The sequence below is a fragment of the Pristiophorus japonicus genome, unplaced genomic scaffold (genome assembly GCF_044704955.1).
Source record: "Pristiophorus japonicus isolate sPriJap1 unplaced genomic scaffold, sPriJap1.hap1 HAP1_SCAFFOLD_236, whole genome shotgun sequence".
Taxonomy (NCBI): Eukaryota; Metazoa; Chordata; class Chondrichthyes; family Pristiophoridae; genus Pristiophorus; species Pristiophorus japonicus.
Window position 1 is genome coordinate 576,969 of NW_027252079.1, and position 26,420 is coordinate 603,388.

Sequence of the window (26,420 nt, forward strand, 5' to 3'; positions counted from 1 at the left end):
TATCACATCAACTGGTTCTCCCTTGTCCAATCTACTGGAAACATCCTCAAAAAATTCCAGAAGATTTGTCAAGCATGATTTCCCTTTCACAAATCCATGCTGATTGGACCTATCATGTCACCTCTTTCCAAATGCGCTGCTATGACATCCTTAATAATTGATTCCATCATTTTACCCACTACTGAGTCAGGCTAACCGGTCTATAATTCCCTCCACTCGATAGGAACTGATCCAGAGTTAATGGAATGTTGGAAAATGATTGTCAATGCATCCGCTATTTCCAAGGCCACCTCCTTAAGTACTCTGGGATGCAGTCCATCAGGCCCTGGGGATTTATCGGCCTTCAATCCCATCAATTTCCCCAACACAATTTCCCAACTAATAAGGATTTCCCTCAGTTCCTCCTCCTTACTAGACCCTCTGACCCCTCTTATATCCGGAAGGTTGTTAGTGTCCTCCTTAGTGAATTCCGAACTAAAGTACTTGTTCAATTGGTCCGCCATTTCTTTGTTCCCCGTTATGACTTCCCCTGATTCTGACTGCAGGGGACCTACGTTTGTCTTTACTAACCTTTTTCTCTTTACATATCTATAGAAACTTTTGCAATCCGTCTTAATGTTCCCTGCAAGCTTCTTCTCATACTCCATTTTCCCTGCCCTAATCAAACCCTTTGTCCTCCTCTGCTGAGTTCTAAATTTCTCCCAATCTCCGGGTTCGCTGCTATTTCTGGCCAATTTGTATGCCACTTCCTTGGCTTTAATACTATCCCTGATTTCCCTTGATAGCCACGGTTGAGCCACCTTCGCTTTTTTATTTTTACGCCAGACAGGAATGTACAATTGTTGTAGTTCATCCATGCGGTCTCTAAATGTCTGCCATTGCCCATCCACAGTCAACCCCTTAAGTATCATTCGCCAATCAATCCTAGCCAATTAATGCCTCATACCTTCAAAGTTACCCTTCTTTAAGTTCTGGACCAAGGTCTCTGAAGTAACTCTTTCATTCTCCATCCTAATGCAGAATTCCACCATATTATGGTCACTCTTCACCAAGGGGCCTCGCACAATGAGATTGCTAATTAATCCTCTCTCATTACACAACACCCAGTCTAAGATGGCCTCACCCCTAGTTGGTTCCTCGACATATTGGTTCAGAAAACCATCCCTTATGCACTCCAGGAAATCCTTCTCCACCGTATTGCTTCCAGTTTGGTTAGCCCAATCTATGTGCATATTAAAGTCACCCATTATAACTGCTGCACCCTTATTGCATGCACCCCTAATTTCCTGTTTGATGCCCTCCCCAACATCACTACTACTGTTTGGAGGTCTGTACACAACTCCCACTAATGTTTTTTGCCCTTTGGTGTTCTGCAGCTCTACCCATATAGATTCCACATCATCCAAGCTAATGTCCTTCCTAACTATTGCATTAATCTCCTCTTTAACCAGCAATGCTACCCCACCTCCTTTTCCTTTTATTCTATCCTTCCTGAATGTTGAATACCCCTGGATGTTGAGTTCCCAGCCCTGATCATCCTGGAGCCACGTCTCCGTAATCCCAATCACATCATATTTGTTAACATCTATTTGCACAGTTAATTCATCCACCTTATTACGGATACTCCTTGCATTAAGACACAAAGCCTTCAGGCTTGTTTTTTTAACACCCTTTGTCCTTTTAGAATTTTGCTGTACAGTGACCCTTTTTGTTCTTTGTCTTGGGTTTCTCTGCCCTCCACTTTTACTCATCTCCTTTCTGTCTTTTGCTTTTGTCTCCTTTTTGTTTCCCTCTATCTCCCTGCATTGGTTCCCATCCCCTTGCCATATTAGTTTAACTCATCCCCAACAGCACTCGCAAACACTCTCCCTAGGACATTGGTTCCAGTCCTGCCCAGGTGCAGACCGTCCGGTTTGTGCTGGTCCCACCTCCCCCAGAACCGGTTCCAATGCCCCAGGAATTTGTATCCCTCCCTGTTGCACCACTGCTGAAGCCACGTATTCATCTGCGCTATCCTGCGATTCCTACTCTGACTAGCACATGGCACTGGTAGCAATGCCGAGATTACTACTTTTGAGGTCCTACTTTTTAATTTAGCTCCTAGCTCCTTAAATTCGTTTCGTAGGACCTCATCCCTTTTTTTACCTATGTCGTTGGTACCAATGTGCACCATGACAACTGGCTGTTCACCCTCCCTTTTTAGAATGTCCTGCACCCGCTCCGAGACATCCTTGACCCTTGTACCAGGGAGGCAACATACCATCCTGGAGTCTCGGTTGCAGCCGCAGAAACGCCTATCTATTCCCCTTACAATTGAATCCCTTAGTACTATCGCTCTCCCACTCTTTTTCCTGCCCTCCTGTGCAACAGAGCCAGCCATGGTGCCATGAACTTGGCTGCTGCTGCCCTCCCCTGATGAGTCATTCCCCTCAACAGTACTCAAAGCAGTTTATCTGTTTTGCAGGGGGATGACCACAGGGCACCTCTGCACTACCTTCCTTGCACTGCTCTTCCTGCTGGTCTTCCATTCCCTATCTGGCTGTGGATCCTTCTCCTGCGGTACGACCAACTCGCTACACGTGCTACTCACGTCATTCTCAGCATCGTGGATGCTCCAGAGTGAATCCACCCTCAGCTCCAACTCCGCAACGCGGTCCGTCAGGAGCTGGAGACGGATACACTTCCCGCACACATAGTCGTCAGGGACACTGGAGTCATCCCTGAGTTCCCACATGGTACAGGAGGAGCATAACATGTGACCAAGCTGTCCTGCCATGATTTAACCCTTAGATAGGCAACAACAATGCTAAAGTTTACTCACTGTTATAGAAGAGAAAAAAGAAAAACTACTCACCAATCACCAGCCAATCACTTACCCGCTTGGCTGTGACGTCACCTTTCTGTTTCTTTCTACTTCTTTTTTTGCCTTCTCCCTGTAGCTGCACAAGTACGTCTTTTATAGGCCGCTCCGACACCACGCACTCCCGCCTCTCGGACTGCCGCCGCCTCTCGCTGCCGCTGGGCCTTTTATAGGCCGCTCCGACACCACGCACTCCCGCCTCTCGGACTGCCGCTGCCTCTCGCTGCCGCTGGGCCTTTTATAGGCCGCTCCGACACCACGCACTCCCGCCTCTCGGACTGCCGCCACCTCTCGCTGCCACTGGGCCTTTTATAGGCCGCTCCAACACCACGCACTCCCGCCTCTCGCTGCCGCTGGGCCTTTTATAGGCCACTCCGACACCACGCACTCCCGCCCCTTGCTGCCGCTGGGCCTTTTATAGGCCGCTCCGACACCACGCACTCCCGCCTCTCGCTGCCGCTGGGCCTTTTATAGGCCGCTCCGACACCACGCACTCCCGCCTCTCGGACTGCCGCCGCATCTCGCTGACACTGGGCCTTTTATAGGCCGCTCCGACACCACGCACTCCCGCCTCTCGGACTGCCGCCGCATCTCGCTGCCGCTGGGCCTTTTATAGGCCAATCCGACACCACGCACTCCCGCCTCTCAGACTGCCGCCGCATCTCGCTGACACTGGGCCTTTTATAGGCCGCTCCGACACCACGCACTCCCGCCTCTCAGACTGCTGCCGCATCTCGCTGACACTGGGCCTTTTATAGGCCGCTCCGACACCACGCACTCCCGCCTCTCAGACTGCCGCCACCTCTTGCTGCCGCTGGGCCTTTTATAGGCCGCTCCGACACCACGCACTCCCGCCTCTCGGACTGTCGCTGCCTCTCGCTGCCGCTGGGCCTTTTATAGGCCGCTCCAACACCACGCACTCCCGCCTCTCGGACTGTCGCTGCCTCTCGCTGCCGCTGGGCCTTTTATAGGCCGCTCCGACACCACGCACTCCCGCCTCTCGGACTGCCGAGTCTTGCAAAAAGGAGGAACTGAAGGAAATCCTTATTAGTCAGGAAATTGTGTTTGGGAAATTGATGGGATTGAAGGCCGATAAATCTCAAGGGACTGATAGGCTGCATCCCAGAGTACTTAAGGCCCGAGAAATAGTGGATGCATTGGTGATCATTTCCCAACATTCTATTGTCTCTGGATCAGTTCTTATGGACTGGAGGGTAGCTAAGTAACACCACTTTTTAAAAATGGAGGGAGAGAGAAAACAGGGAATTATAGACTGGTTAGCCTTACATCGGTGGTGGGGAAAATGTTGGAATCAATTATTAAAGATGAAATAGCAGCGCATTTGGAAAGCAGTGACAGGATCAGTCCAAGTCAGCATGGATTTAAAAAAAGGAAATCATACTTGGCAAATCTTCTAGAATTTTTTGAGGATGTAACTAGTAGAGTGGACACAGTGGATGTGGTGTATTTGGACTTTCAAAAGGCTTTTGCCAAGGTCCCACACAAGAGATTAGTGTGCAAAATTAAAGCACATGGTATTGTGTTTAATGTACTGATGTGGATAGAGAATGCATTGGCAGGCAGGAAGCAGAGAGTCGGAATAAACGGGTCTTTTTCAGAATGGCAGGCAGTGACTAGTGGAGTGCTGCAGGGCTCAGTGCTGGAACCCCAGCTATTTACAATATACATCAATGATTTAGATGAGGGAATTGAGTATAATATCGCCAAGTTTGCAGATGACACTAAGCTGGGTGGCGGTGTGAGCTGTGAGGAGGATGCTAAGAGACTGCAGGGTGACTTGGACAGGTTAGGTGAGTGGGCAAATGCATGAGAGATGCAGTATAATGTAGATAAATGTGAGGTTATCCACTTTGGTGACAAAAACAGGAAGGCGGAATATTATCTGAATGGTGACAGATTAGGAAAAGGGGAGGTGCAATGAGAAATGGGTGTCATGGTACATCAGTCATTGAAGTTTGGCATGCAGGTACAGCAGGCGGTGAAGGCGGCAAATGGCATGTTGGCCTTCATAGCTAGAGGATTTGAGTATAGGAGCAGGGAGGTCTTACTGAAGTTGTACAGGGCCTTGCTGAGGCCACACCTGGAATATCGTGTTAGTTTTGGTCTCCAAATCTGAGGAAGGACGTTCTTGCTATTGACGGAGTGTAGCGAAGGTTCACCAGATTGATTCCCAGGATGGCAGGACTGACATATGAGGAGGGATTGGATCAACTGGGCTTGTATCCACTGGAGTTTAGAAGAATGAGAGGGGGTCTCATGGAAACATATAAAATTCTGATGGGACTGGACAAGTTCGAGGCAGGAAGAATGTTCCCATTGCTGGGGAGTTCCAGAACCAGGGGTCACAGTCTAAGAATAAGGGGTAAGCCATTTAGGACTGAGATGAGGAGAAACTTCTTCACTCAGAGAATTGTGAACCTGTGGAATTCTCTACCGCAGAAAGTTGTTGAGTCCAGTTCGTTAGATATATTCAAAAAGGAGTTAGATATGGTCCTTACGGCCAAAGGGATCAAGGGGTATGGAGAGAAAGCAGGAAAAGGGTACTGAGGTTGAATGATTAGCCATGATCTTATTGAATGATGGTGCAGGCTCGAACGGCCATTTGGCCTGCTCCTGCGTCTAATTTCTATGTTCCTATGATTCTTGGGCAAAACCACGAGATTACCCCACAAAAGAAAGTGCACCTGTATGGACATTTCATCTTTGCACTGCTGGAACTGCTTGATCTTTTCATGCATTTCCGTTGGGAAGCTGAACCAGCTCCCATGGAGGACACAGTTTTTTTTACAAGGGATAGTAAAGGATCCTGGTTGGTTTAGGTCCTGATCTGGCGGACCATAATGCATGCCTTTTCGTTTGCAAATGCATCCATCACCAAGAGCAAGTCTGCAGGCTGTGCCATTTCTACCCCGGTGGTGGGCAATGGTAGCCAACTGAGAGCATCAGCGCATTTCTCTGCCTGGTCTGTGGTGGATTACATAGTTGTATGCAGCCAGCATGAGCACCCATGTTTGGATGCGGGCAGAGGCATTGGTATTAATCCCTTTGCTCTCTGAGAATAGTGATATGAGTGTCTTATGGTCAGTTTCCAGCTCAAACATGAGACCAAACATGAGATACTGGTGCATTTTTTTCACTCCGTAAACGCATGCCAGAGCTTCTTTTTCAATCATGCTATAGGCCCTTTTGGCCTTGGACAAGCTCCTGGACACATAGGCGACTGGTGGCAATGTTTCCGATTTGTTAGCTTGTTGTAACACACACCCGATCCCGTATGGAGACACATCGCAAGCTAGCACTAAACGTTTACATGTGTTATACAAGAAAAGCAGTTTGTTGGAACATAACAGATTTCTGGCTTTCTCAAAAGCAGCCTCTTGTGATTTTCCCCCATATCCAGTCGTCTTCCTTGCGTAGCACATGTAGGGGTTCTAGCAAGGTGCTTAAACTTTTAGCATCTGTTCTCCTCTGCAACGTGGTGGTTTATAGGATTTACAGCTCATCTGCACATTCGCTGGAGGTGTCCCATTGTTCCACAGCCTTTGCACACATAATGTTTGAAGCGGCATTGATGGGCTCGATGATCACCTTCACAGCACCAACAAGGTGTTAACTGCCTCGAATTAATGGTTGATGGTGTACTCTGGGTCATCTGAGGTCGTGCAGCTGCCAGCGTTTACGTTCTGCCTGAAAACGATGTTACTTTGTGTACCGTACTTGCCGAAACCTCTTTATGCTGTGAAATATGTTTGGTGTTATCGCTGGTGGACATAAATGCCTGGGCTATCATAGAAACATAGAAAATAGGTGCAGGAGTAGGCCATTCGGCCCTTCGATAAGATCATGGCTGATCATTCCCTCGGTACCCCTTTCCTGCTTTCTCTCCATACCCCTTGATCCCTTTAGCTGCAAGGGCCATATCTAACTCCCTCTTGAATATATCCAATGCGCAGGCATCAACAACTCTCCGTGGTAGGGAATTCCACAGGTTAACAACTCTCTGAGTGAAGAAGTTTCTCCTCATCTCAGTCCTAAATGGCCTGCCCCTTATCCTTAAACTGTGTCCCCTGGTTCTGGACTTCCCCAATATCGGAGTGAGTGAGTGATGAGTGGGAGAGTGAGTGAGTGGATGATTTTGTGAGTGTGAGTGAGTGAGTGGGTGGGTGACTGAGTGGAATGAGTGAGTGGGTGGGTGAGTGAGTGGGTGGGTGAGTGAGTGAGTCGCTGAGTGAGTGGGTGGGTAAGTGTGTGGAGTGAGTGGGTGGGTGAGTGAGTGAGTGAGTAATTGAATGGGAGTGAATGAGTGGGTGGATGAGTGAATGAGTGAGTGAGTGGGAGTGAGTAGGTGAGTGAGTGGCTTTGCTCAGATTTGGTGTTTCAACCGTCAACAGTTTGCGAAGGATAACCTCATGGCCAATGTCAAGCACAAAAAAGTCTCTTAGCATTTGCTCAAGGAATCCATCGAATTTGCAATGTCCTGCAAGGCGCCTTAGTTCGGCGACGTAGCTCGTCACTTCCTGGCCTTCAGACTGCTGACACGTGTAGAATCGATACCTTGCCGTCAGAACGCTATCCTTCAGATTTAGGTGCTTTCGGACCAACGTACACAGTTCTTCATAGGATTTGGTTGTTGGTTCCATCGGAGCGAGAAGATTCTTCATGAGGCCACATAGGTTGTTGCCCCGCAGACGGTGAGGAGGATCGCCCTTCGTTTGGTGGTGTTCTTATCCCCTTCCAGCTCGTTGACTACAAAGCATTGGTCCATTCGCTCCACGAAGGCCTCCCAATCATCCCCTTCTGAGAATTTCTCCAGGATACCAACAGTTCTCTTCATTTAAGCGTGGTTGTTCATTATCTCATCGCCAATTGTTATGCTCATAATAAAGTAATGCAACTGAGTACTGTAGACAATGAGTAAGTGTGACCTTAGCTCCTTTATGCAGACTCCATCCAGAATGCTGGTACAGCGTGGGAGGCCTGCTTATATACAGCGCTCCCAAGGGATGCTGGGATCCCTTGGGACTCCAACAGGTAAGCCCTCTGGTGGCAGAATTATACAGGTTGCCTGGGGTTGCATACATGACATAGAAAATAGGTGCAGGAGTAGGCCATTCGGCCCTTCGAGCCTGCACTGCCACTCAACGAGTTCATGGCTGAACATGCAACTTCAATACCCCATTCTTGCTATAGAAACATAGAAAATAGGTGCAGGAGTAGGCCATGACAGGTGGGCCAAGGCAGCAGCGTGTTCTGCAGCCAATCGAGGTGCTTCAGGGTTGGAGCCTGAGTCGGGCTGTCAGGTGAGTCAGTGTGAAGCCCTCTTAAAGAATTTATCTTAACAGTTAAATCGAGGTTTGTTTTCTCAACATAACAGTTTAACATTTGTCAATATCTTGTTTCCCTAGAGTTCCTATTATAAGTTCCAGACACTTCAGTGCCAAGTGGAATAGATCATTCATTTCCCTCTTACCATGTCACTGTTACTTAAAGGGACAGAGATTGATTTCCCCTCATTATGCAGTCGTAGTAGTTAAAGTAACATCCTTCCTATTGGTAGTGAGTCACATTCTGTGCTGGAGGAATAGCTGGCGGCTTCTGCCTTTAAAATACTCCTCCACTTGTTGAAATCCCTCCAAAGTCTCACGCTTGCCTATCTCTGTAACCTCCTCCAGCCCAGCAACGGTCTTAATAGGTGGGGTTTGTTTTCTTAGGAACAGAGGAGGCTGAGGGGAGACCCTATTGAGGTGTATAAAATTGAGAGGGGTCTCGATAGAGTGCATAGGAAGGGCCTATTTCCATTTGCAGAGGGGTCAACAACCCGGGGGCATAGATTGAAAGTAATTGGTAGGATTACAGGGGTTTTGAGGGGAAATTTCTTCACCTAGAGGGTGGTGTGTGGTCTGGTACTCACTGCCTGAAAGGTTGGTAGAGGCAGAAACCTTCACCACATTTAAAAAAAATACTTGGATGTGTACTTGAAGTACTATAACCTACATGGCTACGGACTAAGAGCTGGAAAGTGGGATTAGGCTGGATAGCTCTCTGTCGGCCTGCGCAGACATGATGGGCCTAAATGGCCTCCTTCCATGCTGTAAATTTCTATGCTTCTATAATGAGAAACAATTTACAGTGTCAGGGGTCCATGTTGCTGTTAGTTAAAGGTACAGAGATTGATTTACCCTCATTATGCATCTTTAGTCGTTAAACAAAAATCTTTCCTGTTAGCAGTGAGTCACATTCTGCACTGGGAGAGACAGCTGGTGGCTTCAACCTTTAAAATACACCTTGTCCAAATCCCACCAAGGCCTCATCTCTCACTATCTCTGTAACCTCCTCCAGCCCACCAACTCTCTTCATAAGGAGAAACAATTTTCAGTGTCAGAAGGTTCGGTAACCAGAGGACACCCATTTAAGGTGATTGGCAAATCAACCAGATGTTACATGAGGGGGAAAAATTAAGCATCCAGATGTTATGGCCTGGAATGCACTGCCTGTAAGGGTGATGGAAGCAGATTCACGTTACTTTGAAAAGAGATAAATATTTGAGTTGGAAAGATTTGCAGGGTTATGAGGCAAGAGCAACAGAGTGGCTTGCATCCTCGTGTCTTAAGAGAAGTACCGGCAGGATAGTGGATGCACTGGTTGTAATTTATCAAAATTCCCTGGATTCTGGGTAGGTCCCAGCAGATTGGAAAACTGCAAATGTAATGCCCCTATTTAAAAAAGGAGGCAGACAAAAAGCGGGAAACTAGTTAGCCTAACATCTGTGGTTGGGAAAATGTTGAAGTCCATTATTAAAGAAGCAGTAGCAGGACATTTGGAAAAGCAAAATTCGGTCAAGCAGAGTCAGCATCGATTTATGAAGGGGAAGTCATGTTTGACAAATTTGATGCAATTCTTTGAGGATGTAATGAACAGGGTAGATAAAGGGGAACCAGTGGATCAGGTGCATTTCGACTTCCAGAAGGCATTTGACAAGTTGCCACATAAAAGGTTACTGCACAAGGTAAAAGTTCATGGGGTTGGGGGTAATATATCAGCATGGATAGAGGATTGGCTAACTAACAGAGAATAGAGAGTCGGGATAAATGGGTCATTCTCTGGTTGGCAATCAGTAAATAGTGGGGTGCCGCAGCTATCAGTGTTGGGGCCTCAACTATTTACAATTTATATTAATTACTTGGATGAAGGGACCGAGTGTAACGTAGCCAAATTTGCTGATGATACAAAGATGGGTGAGAAAGCAAGTTGAAAGGAGGACACAAATAATCCACAAAGGGATAGAGATAGGCTCAATGAACTGGCAAAAATTTGGCAGATGGACTATAATGTGGTAAAATGTCAGGTTATCCCATTTGGTGGGAAAAATAAAAAAATAAATTATTTAAATGTGAAAATTACAAAATGCTGTAGTACAGAAGGATCTGGGGGTTCTTGTACATGAAACTAAAAACGTTAGCATGCAGGTACAGCAAGTGATCAGGAAGGCAAATGGAATGCTGCCCTTTATTGCAAGGGGGATGGAGTATAAAAGTAGGGAAGTCCTGCTACAACTGTACAGGGCGTTGGCAAGACCACACCTGGAATACTGCGCAGTTTTGGTCTGGACTTGTCTCCATTCCCGTGCCAAGGGGATTGCTACACCAGACGGGAGGGGCAACATTTGGGGACATTGATTCCCCACCAATTCCCATTCCACTTCTTTCTGGTGGATAATGGAGGGGCCACTGTGTGTAATGTGCAAGTCAGTAAGAATTGTCAGCAAGCTTTTTCTAATTGGAGATTTTATTCAGTGGAAACTTTCACACAATATTGTAGATTTTGTACCAAAGATCAGTTTAGAATTAAAGTAAAAGTTCATAATTTTATTCCAAACTGAATTTCTGTTGAGAGTCGCTGAATTAAGGGGAAAGGTAACACACAGTGTTTCTTAAATGGACACTGCAGCCCCGAGAACACAACCAGCAATATATCGAGAATATTAAAGCCTAGCCCAGTTATAGGGTTATTAACATCAGCAGAAACAAACCCCAACTGTCAGAATGAACATGGTTCTGTCAGGATGTGTTTAACAACAGCAATAACAGCAGATTCCAACCCCTGCAGTCACTTGTGAACGCGCTGGTGTTTCAGCAGGTTGGATGACGTACTGCATCCCTTCCCACACACAGAGCAGGTAAACGGCCTTTCCCCAGTGTGAACTCGCATGTGTATCAGCAGGGTGGATGACTGAGTGAATCCCTTCCCACACTCAGAGCATGTGAATGGCCTCTCCCCAGTGTGAACTCGCTGGTGCATCAGCAGGATGGATGACCGAGTGAATCGCTTCCCACACTCAGAGCAGGTGAATGGCCGCTCCCCAGTGTGAACTCGCTGGTGATTCAGCAGGCCGGATAAACAAGTGAATCCCTTCCCACACTCAGAGCAGGTGAATGGCCTCTCCCCAGTGTAAACTCGCTGATGTGTCAGCAGGGTGAATGACTGAGTGAATCTCTTCCCACACTCAGAGCAGGTGAATGGCCTCTCCCCAGTGTGAACTCGCTGGTGTTTCAGCAGGTGGGATGAATGAATGAATCCCTTCCCACATTCAGAGCAGGTGAACGGTTTCTCCCCAGTATGAACTCGCTTGTGACTTCGAAAGTGGGATGACCGAATGAATCCTTTCCCACACACGAGGCAGGTGAATGGCCTCTCCCCAGTGTGAGTGCGTTGGTGTGACTGCAGGTAGGATGAACAAGTGTATCCCTTCCCACACTCTGAGCAGGTGAACGGCCTCTCCCCAGTGTGATTACGTCTATGAATTTCCAGCACAGACGGTGATCTGAATACCTGCCCACATTCAGCACATTTCCATGGTTTCTCCATGGTGCGGGTATCCTTGTGACTCTCCATGGTTGGATGATCAGTTGAAGCCTCGCCCACGCACACAACACGTTTACAGTTTCTTCGCGCTTTGAATGGTGCGATGTTTATTCAGACTGTGTAACTGGTTAAAGCTCTTTCCACAGGCAGTGCACTGGAACACTCACTCGGGTGTGTGTGTCTCGGTGCTTTTCCAGTCACACTGATGTTTGAAATCTTTTCCCACAGACAGAATAGACAAATATTTCTCCTTCCACTTTCAAAGGCCGATGATATTCAGGTCCTGACTCTGTGAGATCTTGATGTGAGGTTTGGTTTGTGTTTCCTGTCTGAAAATCTCCCCTTATAATACGCTCTAAAAGGAGATAATAAAACTCATCACTGTCAGTACAAGGCAGAAATTCAGAATAGACACATCTAGTTTCCATGGAACATTCTTTCCTCTCTTGATCTTCCAAAGCTGTAAATCCCTGTCCCACACATTGTCCCTCCTGCTGTGCTGAAATCCAAACCATCGCACATTTCTAGACTGTTTCTCCTCCACTCCCAGTTTTCACCACCAATTCTGGCTGGGTTCAGAAATACACTCACTCACTGGTACACTTCCTTCTCCTCACCTGCAGCTGCCGACTCTGGCTGGGTTCAGTTCCACACTCACTGGTGCCTCTCCCTCGCCTCCCCTGAAGGTGCTGACTTTGGCTGGGTTCAGTTCTACACTCACCAATTTCTCTCCAATATGTGACCCTTGTGCCCAATCTCCGTGTGAACCTCGACAGTGAGTGTCGACAAGCTATTCCACTGTCCTCACCTGAGGCCTCACACGTGCATTTTACAGCAGGGTCACTGGACCCTCCTCCCAATGGCTCAGTGGGTACAGGTAACGCCCAGTGTGACTGAGTCATAGGAACAGGAGGGACCCAGGTTTAATCCTGTCTGCATATCCTCACCTTCTAATCCCCTGTGAAAGCTATTTGCAAAAGTCATCACTGTAAGTAGGAACATAGGAACAGGAATAGGCCATTCAGCCCCTTGAGCCTGTCCCACCATTCAATGAGATTGTGGCTGATCAGTATTTTAACTCTGTCTACCTGCCTTGGTTCCATTGCCATTAATACCCTTGCCTAAGGAAATCTATCTATCTCAGTTTTAGAATTTCCAATTGTCCCAGCTTCAGTTTTATGGGGAACAGAGTTCCAGATTTCCACTCGGCTTTAAGAACATCAGAAATATGAGCAGGAGTGGGTTAAACAGCCCCTAGAGCCTGCTGCACCATTCAATAAGATCAAGGCTGATCTTGTTCTTCAGCTCCACTTTCCCACACTATCCCCGTATCCCATGATTCCTTTACTGTCCAAACAGCTCTCTCTCTCAGCCCTGAATATATTCAACGACTCAGCATCCACAGTACTCTGGGGTAGGGAATTCCAAAGATTCACAACCCTCGGACTACAGAAATTTCTCCACATCTCAGTCCTAAATGGCCGACCCCTTATCCTGAGACTCTGACCTCTAGTTCTGGACTCTCGAGCCAAGAGAAACAGCCAATCAGCATTTGTGTGAGGAAGTGCTTCCTAACCTCACCCTGAACGGCCTGGCTCTGATTTAAAGGTTGTGACCCCTTGTTGTGGACTCCTCCTCCAGAGGAAATAGTTTCTCTCCATCCACCCGATCAACTTCTTTAATCATTTAAACACCTCAATTAGATCACCCTTTAATCTTCTATATTCAATGGAATACAAGCCTAGTCTGTGCAACCTGTCCTCATAATTTTTACAGAATTAATAAATGGTCTCCTGGTAAAGGATCCACTGGGAAAGAGTAATCATAGCTTGGTTGAATATCAAATTCAGTTGGTGGGTTAGAAAGTTGGATCTCAAACCAGTGTTCTAAGCTTAAATAAAGGAGACTACAAAGGTATGAAGGCAGAGCTGGCTAAAGTGGACAGGGAAAATAGATTTAAAGTGTAACACGGTTGATGAGCAGTGGCAGACATTTCAGGAGATATTTCATAGCTCTCAACAAAAATTTATTCCAATGAGAAGGAAAGACTTTAACAAATGGGATAACTATCCGTGGCTAACTAAGAAAATAAGGGAGGGTATCAAATTGAAAACAATGTCATACAAAATGGCCAAGATTAGTGGGAGGCTAGAGGATTGGGAAACTTTTGAAAAACCAGCAAAGAATGACTAAAAAAATAATAAAGGGAAGATAGATTAGGAAAGTAAACTAGCAAGAAATCTAAAAACAGAGTTTCTACAGGTATATAAAAAGGAAGAGTGGCTAAAGTAAATGTTCGTCCCTCTAGATTTATTAGCCCCACCCTTTCTCTTTAGGAGAACGTACTTGCTCTGAACCCTCTATCTCCCCCTTGAATGCATCCCACTTCTCGGACACTGATTTACCTTCAAGTAGCTGTTTCCAGTCCACTTTGGCGAAATCACATCTCAGCTGAGTAAAATTAGCTTTTCCCCAGTTGAAAACTTTTATTCCTGGTCCATCTTTGCCCTTTTCCATGGCTACCGTAAATCTGACTGAATTATGATCATCAGCACCAAAGATGCTCTCCCACTGATACCCCTTCCACCTGCCCAAGCTTCATTCCCTAAAACTAAGTCCAGAACCGCCCCCTCTCTTGCTGGGATTGCTACGTACTGGCTAAAAAAGTTCTCCTGAATACATTTTAAAAATTCTGCTCCATCTATACCATTCACACTAATTCTATCCCAGTTAATATTAGGGTAGTTGAAATCTACAAGTATTACTGCCCTATTGTTTTTGCACCTGTCAGAAATGTGCCTACATATTTGCTCTTCTGTCTCCCTCTGACTGTTTGGGGGTCTATAGTACATCCCCAGCAGTGTGACTGTCCCTTCTTCAGTTCTCCCATGTAGCCTCATTTGATGATCCTTCTGACACATCATCCCTCCTCACAGCTTTAATTGTTTCTTTAATCAATATTGCAATGCACCCTCCTTTTTTACCCCCATCTCTATCTCGTCTGAAAACCCTGTAACCAGGAATGTTGAGCTGCCATTCCTGCCCTTCTTTTAGCCATGTCTCAGTAATAGCTACAATATCATACTCCCACGTGTCTGTCTGTGCCCTCAGCTCATCTGCCTTATTCCCTAGACTCCTTGCATTGAAGAATATACTATGTTTAACAAATTTTCTGGAGTTCTTTGAGGCTGTAATGAACAGGGTGAATAAGAGGGAACCAGTGGATGTGATGTGTTTGAATTTCCAGAAGGCATTCGATAAGGTGCCACATAAAAGGTTACCACAAGATAAAAGGTCATGGGGTGGGGGTAATATATTAGCATGGATAGAGGATTGGCTAACTAACAGAAAACAGAGTCGGGATAAATGGTTCATTCTTGGGTTGGCAATCAGTATCGAGTGGGGTGCTGCAGGGAACAGTGCTGGGATCCCAATTATCTACAACCTATATTGAAGAAGAGACCGAGGGTAACGTAGCCAAGTTTGCTGATGATACAAAGATGGGAGGTAAAACAGTGTGGACACAAAAAACCTGTAAAAGGACAGAGACAGGCTAAGTGAGTGGGCAAAAGTTTGGCAGATGGAGTATAATGTTGGAAAGTGTGAGGTTATGCACTTTGGCAGAAAAAATAAAAAAGCAAATTATTATTTAAATGGAGACTATTACAAAATGCCGTAGTGCAGAGGGATCTGGGGGTTCTTGTAGATGAAACACAAAAAGGTAGTATGCAGGTACAGCAAGTGATCAGGAAGGCAAATGGAATGCTGGCCTTTATTGCAAGAGGGATGGAGTATAAAAGTAGGGAAGTCCTGCGACAACTGTACAGGGCGTTGGTAAGACCACACCTGGAGTACTGTGCACACTTTAGGTCTGGACTTGTCTCCATTCCCGTGATGAGGGGATTGCCAGATGGGAGTATAATGTGGATAAATGTGAGGTTATCCACTTTGGTGGCAAAAACGTGAAGACAGAATATTATCTGAATGGCAGCAGATTAGGAAAAGGGGAGGTGCAACGAGACCTGGGTGTCATGGTTCATCAGTTTTTGAAAGTTGGCATGCAGGTACAGCAGGCGGTGAAGAAGGCAAATGGTATGTTGGCCTTCATAGCTAGGGGATTTGAGTATAGGAGCAGGGAGGTCTTACTGCAGTTGTACAGGGCCTTGGTGAGGCCTCACCTGGAATATTGTGTTCAGTTTTGGTCTCCTAATCTGAGGAAGGATGTTCTTGCTATTGAGGGAGTGCAGCGAAGGTTCACCAGACTGATTCCCGGGATGGCAGGACTGACATATGAGGAGAGAATGGATCAACTGGGCCTTTATACATTGGAGTTTAGAAGGATGAGAGGGGATCTCATAGAAACATGTAAGATTCTGACGGGACGGGACAGGTTAGATGCGTGTAGAATGTTCCCGATGTTGGGGAAGTCCAGAACCAGGGGACACAGTCTTCGGATAAGGGGTAGGCCATTTAGGACCGAGATGAGGAGAAACTTCTTCACTCAGAGTTGTGAACCTGTGGAATTCTCTGCCGCAGAGAATTGTTGATGCCAGTTCATTGGATATATTCAAGAGGGAGTTAGATATGGCACTTCGGCTAAGGGGATCAAGGGGTATGGATAGAAAGCAGGAAAGGGGTACTGAGGGAATGATCAGCCATGATCTTATTGAATGGTGGTGCAGGCTCGAAGAGCCAAATGGCCTCCTCCTGCACCTATTTTCTATATTTCTATGAGTGGAACCAGGGAGTGAACCTGAAGGTGCTGACTGTGGCTGGGTTCAATTTTACACACTCTGGTTTCCCTCCTTCTCCTCCCCTGATGGTGCAGACTCTGGCTGGGTTCAGTTCTGCACTCACCGGTTCCCCTCCCTCTACTCCTGTGATGGTGCTGACTCTGTCTGGGTTCAGTTCTACACTCACTGGTTACCCCTCCCTGTCCAAAAGGAGCTGACTCTGGCTGTGTTCAGTTCCGCACACGCTTGTTCCCCTCTCCTCCCCTGAAGGGGCTCACTCGGGGTGGGTTCAGATATAGACTCATTCGTTCCCCTCCCTCTGCTCCCCTGAAGGAGCTGACAATTGCTGTGTTCAATTCTACACTCACTGGTTCCCCTCCCTCTCCTCCCCTGAAGGCGCTGACTCTGGCTGGGTTCAGTTCACACTCGCTTGTTCCCCTCTCCTCCCTTGTAGGTGCTGACTTGGGGTGGGTTCAGATATAGTGTCATTGGTTCCTCTCTCTCTCTCCTCCTCTGAAGGTTCCCCTCCCTCTCCTCCCCTGAAGGGGAGCCATTGGTTCCCCTCCCTCTCCTCCTCCTGTGCTATGTGGGAAATCAGGAACACTTCTATGTTTGCAGGAAGTGTATCCAGCTGCAGCTCCTGACAGACTGCATTGCAGCACTGGAGCTGCACATGGATTCACTCTGGAGCATCCGCGATGCTGAGGATGTCGTGAATAGCACGTTTAGTGAGTTGGTCACACCATAGGTAAAGTTTACAGAGGCAGATAGGGAATGGGTGACCATCAGGCAGAGCAGTGGAAGGAAGGTAGTGCAGGGGTCCTCTGTGGTCATCTCCCTCCAAAACAGATACACCACTTTGGGTACTGTTGGAGGAGATGACTCATCAGGGGAAGGCAGCAGCAGCCAAGTCCATGGCACCAGGGGGGCAGGAAAAAGAGTGGGAGAGCTATAGTTGTAGGGGATTCTATTGTAAGGGGAATAGATAGACATTTCTGCGGTCGCAACCGAGACTCCAGGATGGTATGGTCTGTTGCCTCACTGGTGCAAGGGTCAAGGATGACTTGGAGCGGCTGCAGGGAATTCTGGGAGGGGGGTGGTGAACAGCCAATTGTCGTGGTGTGAAAGGGCAGATTACAAATTGTAATTACAATTCATAATAATAATTAGGATGTATTAAAATAGAGTTAACAGGTTTTTTAAAATGGATCCCACAGCCTGTTTTTCAGACTGTGGGAAGCATGTGTGGGATGCCTTCCACAGAGGAGCAGATGTTCCAATTCATAGACCAAAGGCCTTAGGAGCCGAGCACAGACACAGATAACAGAATTTGAATTGTTTAAAAAGAATCATAACAACATGTATCGGGAATTACCAATTAAGGCATATAGAAGGCAGATTGGAGGAAGCACCCGACCAATCAATCATGTGTTAATCAATCAGCACGTATTAATTGTAACTTGCGTAATTACGTAATGCTATAATCTGAAACTGGATAAAATAAGATGTCTGTGGCAGTTTCTTTCAGCATTCCTTCAAGGATAACTCTCCTGCCGGTTTGTATCTTTTATTAATAAAAACTGCATTTACTTTAAGGCTAACGGACTCCGAGTGGTGGTTTGAAGTTAACCCTAACAACTTGGCGTAGTCGGGCAGGATCTACTGCAGGGGAAGATTCAACTCAAACAGCCAAACCGAGTGAGTCGAGAATTACCTTGAGAAATTCTCCTCCCAAAGTCCCAGCCAGAGATCCAACAAATCTGAAGCAGAGTCCATGCAGCCGGTAAATCCAGCCGAGGGGCGTGTCAGAACACTGTAAGTAGATACGTGTGTCAGGAGAATAAGTACGTATACGGGATATCGGGGAAAAAGCCTCGGTGGAAAAAGCTCCGCATAAGTAAAGGCGGAAAAACGGGAACTGGGAAAAAAGCCCCGGTGTAAGAAATGGCAAAGGAAACTGCCAAGGCCCTTGGAGGGGTGAGGTATAAACTACCAGAAGAGTTTCTGAGAGATAAATTTGAAAAGGTTAAGAAGATGGTTAAGGCAGGATAGGATGAAGGGAAAAAGATCATTTTAGCAGCAGTACAGACGAATAGAAAGATACCCGAAGGTGAGATGGACAGAGAAAGTGACAAAAGGCAAGAGGATGTAAGTATAAAAATAGATATAGATGACAAAAGGGAATGGACAAAGGAATTTGGCCCAAATTTGTATCCCCCATTAACTGGGTTAGGATTAGGACCCGAGGAAACTAAAGAATTGATTGGGGGCCGGACGGCTCGCTTAGTAGATATTTTTCGGACGACCATAAAAATCTGATAGTGACTATCTTAAGTGAAGTATGGATCCTAAAATAGAGCCAGCCAAACAATAAGCTTTGTTGAATAAAGAGAGACTTTTGTGAATGCCTGTCTTTGAATGAAAGTGCTTGTGTGATCTTGAGGAATATTTGAGGTGGGAATTAATGAATTTTTCATGTGTCTGAAAGCCTGTTTGGGAAAATGGTGGCTCCATCCACTTTTTCAGACAGAGTGAAAGTTTTTTTTAACCCTTTGTAGTGTTATCCTGTATGTGGGAAGTTTGAAGAAAGTGTGTACCTAGAATTGAATTACATTTTAACGTGCGGATTTATTCGGATGATAAGTTGCGGAGATAGGAAATACACAAAGAATAGGTTTGTTGGGCAAAAGATAAAAAATGTGTGGTCCCGTTGGTTTTACAAAAAATTTCGACACGCTCACTTACTTGTCAAAAGAAAACATGTAATCATTGATTACATTGGGTTGAACGACAATAAATTTAGTTTAGGAATGAGATAAAGAACGGAGAAGGGAAGCTGTAATGCCTTTTTTTTAAAAAAAGCCCACGTGGGTCTCTCGAGGCTGCAGGCTGGGGAAGTCACCCCCCGCCCACCCCCCCATTTTCCTTTGTGTAAAACCTTGACGTGAAAGCTTCTAGCTCAGTAAAAAGAGTTTGAAATAAAAGAGTGGCAGTACAATATTTGAATTGGGATTTTGAGATATTTCAGGTGATTCTCCTTGATAAACATTTTGGTTGTATTGGAAAATCTTGGGTTTGGAAGCCTTTTAATAAAAGTACGCATACTGCGTCAGAAGCTGAAGCTTAAAAAGATGTAATTTATGAGATACTGTATCACAAAATTGAAGTTACAGAGCAAAAGATTAGAGTTTTTGATCAGCCTCTAAAACAGAAGTTAAGTACATAATTATAAAACAAGTACTTTGCATTCTGTGATCTGTGAATCACTATAAACATAAATGAGAAGTCCGATGTTAAAAAAAAAAACAGTATTACCATATTTGACATTTCGTAATCCAACAATAAATACAAATACTACAAAAGGGGAGCAGAAATTAGGATGGGAACAGTGAAGAGTTAATTTTGTTGTGAAGGTTTCAAGTGCCACTGGTTAAGAAAAGGCACAAAAAAATGAGATTCATTTAAAATAAAAAGTTAAATCTGATCTTTTTTTAAAAAAAAAGGAAATAAAACTAAAAGGCTTTGAACAATCTAGAAATACCCTCAGGGATCAGGTCAAACTCCTGGGCAAGTGGGGAGCTATCTGCGAAAATGTAAAAGGGACTTTGGAAAAATTAAAATGTGAAAACTACAGGTTTTAGCAGTTTAGAACAAAGGACAACATAAGTTGAACTTGTGACTTCAGATACGGTGGTTGAAGAACCACAGGAAGCGAGATGTAATGGCCTTGAAACTGGAACATTTGAGATAACGGAAAGCAGCTTTCAAAGTCTACGTGCTCGACTCTGTTCTAGTTATGGAAAAGACATTTGAAATAACGGAAAGCAGGATTTAGAGTAAATCCCAAAAAGGCACAAATTGGACAAGCTGTCGTACCTGGGACATAAAATATCCCAAGGAACTAGGACCATGACCAGTGACAGGAAGGAGGCCATTAGGATTATTCCCCAACCAAAAACAGTCCGAGGGGTGTGTAAGGTACTGGGGTTCTTTAACTATTGTAGGAATTTTGTACCTAACTGCAGCAATTGCAGAAGCATTACAGCGGCTAGTGAAAGGGGGAAGACCATGCTTAGAAACTATAGAGTGGGGCCCCGAACAAGAAGCAACATGCAGTAATCTGAAGGAAGCCCTAATGTCAGCTCTAGGGCTGGGATTCCCGAACATGGATCTCCCGTTCCATGTACATTGTGAGAACCAGGGAGACTTCTATGGAGCTGTGGTGACACACATACATGGGGATAGGATGAGACCCGTAGCTTACTACTGGATACAGCAATCACCAGCGGCTCCCGGTCTGTCCAGATGTGTGGCCCCACTGGATTGTGCCACTTGGGCAGTCAAAATTAGTGAGTCTGTCATAATGACAGGAGAAATAATACTGCACACAAAACACACACAAAATGCTAAATGGGAGGCAGTCCTATTACCACATGACTGACTCGGGTCAAGGGACTCATTTCACGGGTCAAGTAAGCCGATGTTTCACATCCCATATCACCCCTAGACTTCAGGGATGGTAGAGAGAATGAATCGGACCCTTAAAACCAGCTTGAGTGAGGCAATGAGGTTACCAGAAGGAATAGTGACAGGAGGAGCCGACTTAGGCCCCCTATGAGACCGAATCAGAAAGAATGCGAGGGAATTGAGTGAGCAGTTGAAAGGTATGCGACAGGAGGTGTGGGAAAGGCAGGAGGAGGGGGATGAAGATGGTGTGATAACTGCCTCGGCTATAATCCCCGAGGTGGGGGCGAAGGCAATGGTTCAGGAGGTGACAGAGAAACCAGGGTTCGCACCTCGGTGGAGTGGACCATAGGAGGTATTAATTAGTGGAGATACGTGTGCTTGCGTGAGTATGAAAGGTATGGGCTGGTGGAAGCACTGGTCCCAGCTGAAAGGATATAAGGGTACGACAGAGGGACTTTTTAGAGGATTAGGATGGATATTTGCAATATTAGGGGTACTGGCTATAATAATGATGCTCTGGAAAGGGGCACATGCCCGGAGAAACGGTGCAAACAATTGAAGAAATGGTGCAAACAATGCGGTTGAAATAGAAATGGTAAGACTCTAACTAAAAACCTGGAATATCCAGGATGTGTTTTATCAACAGAATATAAACGTGATCACCACCGCTCTTCCTATTCTACAAGGACAAGCTACAAGGCTGCCCCTGGGGGGCCCAGAAGCATATACCCACACCGGAGGGTACAACAACTACGTAAAGCAGCCCCTAGGGGTGGCATCTGAATGTCAGGAGTGTTTATCTTGAAGCCACAAGATAAGTGGGTAACAAAATGTTACCTGAATATTATAAACCAGGGGAATTAACCTTGGGAAAGCGCGTGGTAGTTAAACCTGGAACAGAAGTAATTTGTTATTTGATAATGTGCAGCATGAAATGTTACCTGTGAGCATAAATTTATCAGCCCTATACCTGCCAGAAAAGTTTAGCCCCAAGACTAAAGCGTTGTACACACGATTGCTAGACACAATCCTGAGAAAAGCTAGTGACACATCAGGAGCAAGGGAGTATCACAAGCAGCTGAGACACAAAGCAGGAAGACAGAGGAGATCTATAGAGAATGACGTATTAACTGTACCGGGCCCTCTCTCGTAGATGCACGAGATATACAGGCGATCCAAGCATGAGTAGATAGTTTGAGGAATGATGGCGTTACTAATGAGGAAACAGGCCAGGATAGGGATAGAATCTTCAGAGTTAGGATCTGAAACATCCAAAATACTGCTAGAGGGATATCCGTATTGGAAGGCCATGCACGAACAATTAACGAGCTAAATAAGCAGGAATGAGAGGACAATGGCGAGGACAGGAAAAGAGACACGTCATGCCTATGGGAGATGTATGATCGGTCAGGTGAGACACAATATGGATCAGATATAAACCGAGCGAATTCCAGATTGAATAAATAGCACCCAGTTGAAAGAAATGGCACAGCACACTGGGCCATTAGACGCCTGCACCCTGAAAGGAATGACTCATCATCATCATAGGCGCTCCCTGGAACCAGGATGACTTGCTTCCACATGGGTTCACAGATGTTCCAATGAAGGACCCGATGTTCCGTTCCTGAGCTCCAATTGAAGAGTGGAAGATGCCTGTGTATGGATTTGTTTAATGTGTGGTGACCGTTGCACATCAGCCACCACTCGGGGCTTGACAGAGCTTGGCCTTTATCCAGTGACGAGGGTTGAACCAGGACGACTGGAGACCTGCTCTGGGGTGTATGCGGTTACAGGAGGATGCGAGGGGTAACAAACATAATACGAGGGGAAGAGTACATCCGCGATGGACCAGTATGAGATCAAAAAGAATGGAAATATAAGGGGAATATCTTTATCCGGGTGCCGGAGAGAAGGAAGTCTAACTATATGCCCTCACCCAGTGGGAGACGGGAGCAAGGATAGCTGCGGGTTTGACAATACTACGGAAGGATGCGTCACTGGAATAAGCCCTGCCCGAACCAAACCCACACATTACGCCGATCAAGGGTGAGGAGAATATTGTGTGGTAACTAGCCTGGGAACTTACAATTACGGAGGCTTGACTTGTAACATTACAATGCCTAACTTTTGCTTTACTCCCAGAATGTCGGTGGCAGTGGGAAGAGCACGCATGACGTATATACACGCCAGGAAGACAATGACATTAAACATAAGCGATGAGATGAAGCAAGATATTGATGATTACATGGAAGAGCAAGCACCACCAATTCCCCTGTTACTTGAAGATTTCACTGAGCTCAAAGGACCATTAAGAAATAACATTAAAAGATATTATGAGCTAAAGGATAAAAGCAAATGAACTGGACAGTGAAATAAAGGATAACCTGAAAAACCTGCCTTGGTACTTGAGATTATACATCCGTGGATAAGGATCCTTTCACATACACTAGTGGCAGTACAGATAGGAATAGCTTCGAGTTGGTTGGTGATGTCATGTAACAAGTGTGAGGCATACTCGAGTAAAGTTACAAGACAGGGATTAGAATTATATCCCATGTGTTAGTCCTAGTGCAGCAATAGTGGTGCTGATACTCCGGGGAGAATGTGCAGGCAAATACAAGAGACAAAGAGCGAAGACGTTGGCCGAGGCCTGTAACCAAGAACGCAGAAAGCCTTTGTTATCAAACACAAAGACAGAACGAATACCTGATTATGAGTCGTGAGTGTCCCAATCCTATCGCCTGATCAACGAAACCGAGGCAGGAGACACACGAATCAAGACAGGATAAGGCAGGGAAAGGAAAATTGTTGTTCATGGTGAGACATTTTTAAGGGCTGGTCACCTAAAGCCTACGCAGTCCTCAAATTGATGTGGCATCCAATTGTGCAAATAATGGTAGTGGTAGGGATATATATCGTGATACAACTGTATCTGCTGTGTAAGATCTGAGGGATATACAACCGCGTGGTTCTAGCCAAACAGCAAACAGCCTTGTTAACTATGTAATGTAGGCATGATAGGGAGGCGAATGACTTTGTAACACATTAGGGAAACAACTAAGGCCCCCGAGCGTATGCTCTGTATGGACAAAAGAAATATAAGTGGCGTGCCAATATCTCAGGGAAATGGTCAGGATTAGTATGTAAACACTGCGCAAAAGATGGAACTACGAGCGATCCCAAGGATATGGACTTGATATCATCATTTCCAGCAGATAGCTCAGAACATGTATGTGCTAAGCTGATTATTTAGAAATATTCAGGGACCAACAGGAGGGACTGAAAGGGCAGATTACAAATCGTAATTACAATTCATAATAATAATTGGGATGTTTTAAAATGGAGTTAACAGGTTTTTTAAGATGGATCCCACAGCCTGTTTTTCAGACTGTGGGAAGCATGTGTGGGATGCCTTCCACAGAGGAGCAGATGTTTCAATTCATAGACCAAAGGCCTTAGGAGCCGGGCACAGACACAGATAACAGAATTTGAATTGTATGAAAAGAATCATAACAACATGTATCGGGAATGACCAATTAAGGCATCTAGAAGGCAGATTGGAGGAAACACCCGACCAATCAATCATGTGTTAATCAATCAGCACGTATTAATTGTAACTTGCGTAATTACGTAATGCTATAATCTGAAACTGGATAAAATAAGATGTCTGTGGCAGTTTCTTTGAGCATTCCTTCAAGGATAACTCTCCTGCCGGTTTGTATCTTTTATTAATAAAAACTGCATTTACTTTAAGGCTAATGGACTCCGAGTGGTGGTTTGAAGTTAACCCTAACATGGTGCATATAGGTACCAACGACATAGGTAAAAAACGGGATGAGATCCTACAAGCTGAATTTAAGGAGCTAGGAGTTAAATTAAAAAGTCGGACCTCAAAGATAATAATCTCAGGATTGCTACCAGTGCCACGTGCTAGTCAGAGTAGAAACAACAGGATAGTTAAGATGAATACGTATCTTGAGGAATGCTGCAAGAGGGAAGGATTCAAATTCCTGGGATATTGGAACCGGTTCTGGGGGAGGTGGGACCAGTATAAAACGGATGGTCTGCACCTGGGCAGAACCGGAACTGATGTCCTAGGGGGAGTGTTTGCTAGTGCTTTTGGGGAGGGGTTAAACTAATATGGCAGGGGGATGGGAATCTATGCAGGTAGACAGAGGGAAGTAAAATGGGGGCAGAAGCAAAAGATAGAAAGGAGAAAAGTAAAAGTGGAGGGCAGAGAAATCCAAGGCAAAAATTAAAAATGCCCACATTACAGCATAATTCTAAAAGGGACAAAGAGTGTTAAAAAAACAAGCCTGAAGACTCTGTGTCTCAATGCAAGGAGTATTCGTAATAAGGTGGATGAATTAACCGCACAGGCAATTATTAACGAACAAGATATAATTGGGATTACGGAGACATGGCTCCAGGAAGACCAAGGCTGGGAACTCAACATCCAGGGGTATTCAACATTCAGGAAGGATAGACAGAAAGGAAAAGGAGGTGGGGCAGCATTGCTGGTTAAAGAGGAAATTAACGCAATAGTAAGGAAGGACATTAGCTTGGATGATGTGGAATCTGTATGGGTAGAGCTGCGGAATACCAAAGGGCAGAAAACGTTAGCAGGAGTTGTGTACAGACCACCAAACAGTAGTAGTGCGGCTGGGGATGGCGTCAAACAGGAAATTAGGGATGCATGCAATAAAGGTACAGCAGTTATCATGGCGACTTTAATCTACATATAGATTGGGCTAACCAAACTGGTTTCAATACGGTGGAGAAGGATTTCCTGGAGTGTATTAGAGATGGTTTTCTCGACCAATATGTCGAGGAACCAACTAGACAACTGGCCATCCTAGACTGGGTGTTGTGTAATGAGAGATGATTAATTAGCAATCTTATTGTGTGAGGTCCCCTGGGGAAGAGTGACCATAATATGGTAGAATTCTTTATTAAGATGGAGAGTGAAACAGTTAATTCAGAGACTAGGGTCCTGAACTTAAGGAAAGATAACTTCCGATGGTATGACACGTGAATTGGCTAGGATAGACTGGCAAATGATACTTAAAGGATTGACAGTGGATAGGCAATGGCAGACATTTATAGATCACATGAATGAACTTCAACAATTGTACATCCCTGTCTGGAGTAAAAATACAACGGGGAATGTGGCTCAACTGTGGCTAACAAGGGAAATTAGGGAAAACATTCAATCCAAGGAAGAGGCATATAAATCAGCCAGAAAAAACAGCAAACCTGAGGACTGGGAGAAATTTAGAATTCAGCAGAGGAGGACAAAGGGTTTAATTAGGAGGGGGAAAATAGAGTATGAGAGGAAGCTTGCAAGGAACATAAAAACTGACTGCAAAAGCTTCTATAGATATGTGAAAGGAAAAGGGTTAGTGAAGACAAATGTAGGTCCCTTGCAGTCAGAATCAGGTGAATTTATAATGGGGAACAAGGAAATGGCAGACCAA

General features: G+C 45.5%; 1 protein-coding gene and 1 pseudogene across 2 annotated transcripts in view; both read right to left on the reverse strand.

Moving 5' to 3' along the window:
* Positions 1 to 26,420, reverse strand: part of LOC139245785 (zinc finger protein 585A-like) — a 423,809-nt pseudogene that overhangs the window by 230,116 nt on the left and 167,273 nt on the right.
* LOC139245779 (gastrula zinc finger protein XlCGF57.1-like) overlaps positions 10,649 to 26,420 on the reverse strand; it is a 257,345-nt gene continuing 241,573 nt past the window's right edge. The window contains exons 1-2 of one of the 2 annotated variants that reach the window (XM_070871288.1): positions 18,191 to 18,540; positions 10,649 to 12,096 (exon numbers count right to left, since the gene is read on the reverse strand). In XM_070871288.1, coding sequence (XP_070727389.1) covers positions 10,988 to 11,773 — 786 coding nt within the window. In that variant the 5' untranslated portion in view covers positions 11,774 to 12,096; positions 18,191 to 18,540 and the 3' untranslated portion in view covers positions 10,649 to 10,987. Of the gene's footprint in view, positions 12,097 to 18,190; positions 18,541 to 26,420 lie in introns of those variants that run through there. The other variant, XM_070871287.1, reaches the window with a different exon arrangement.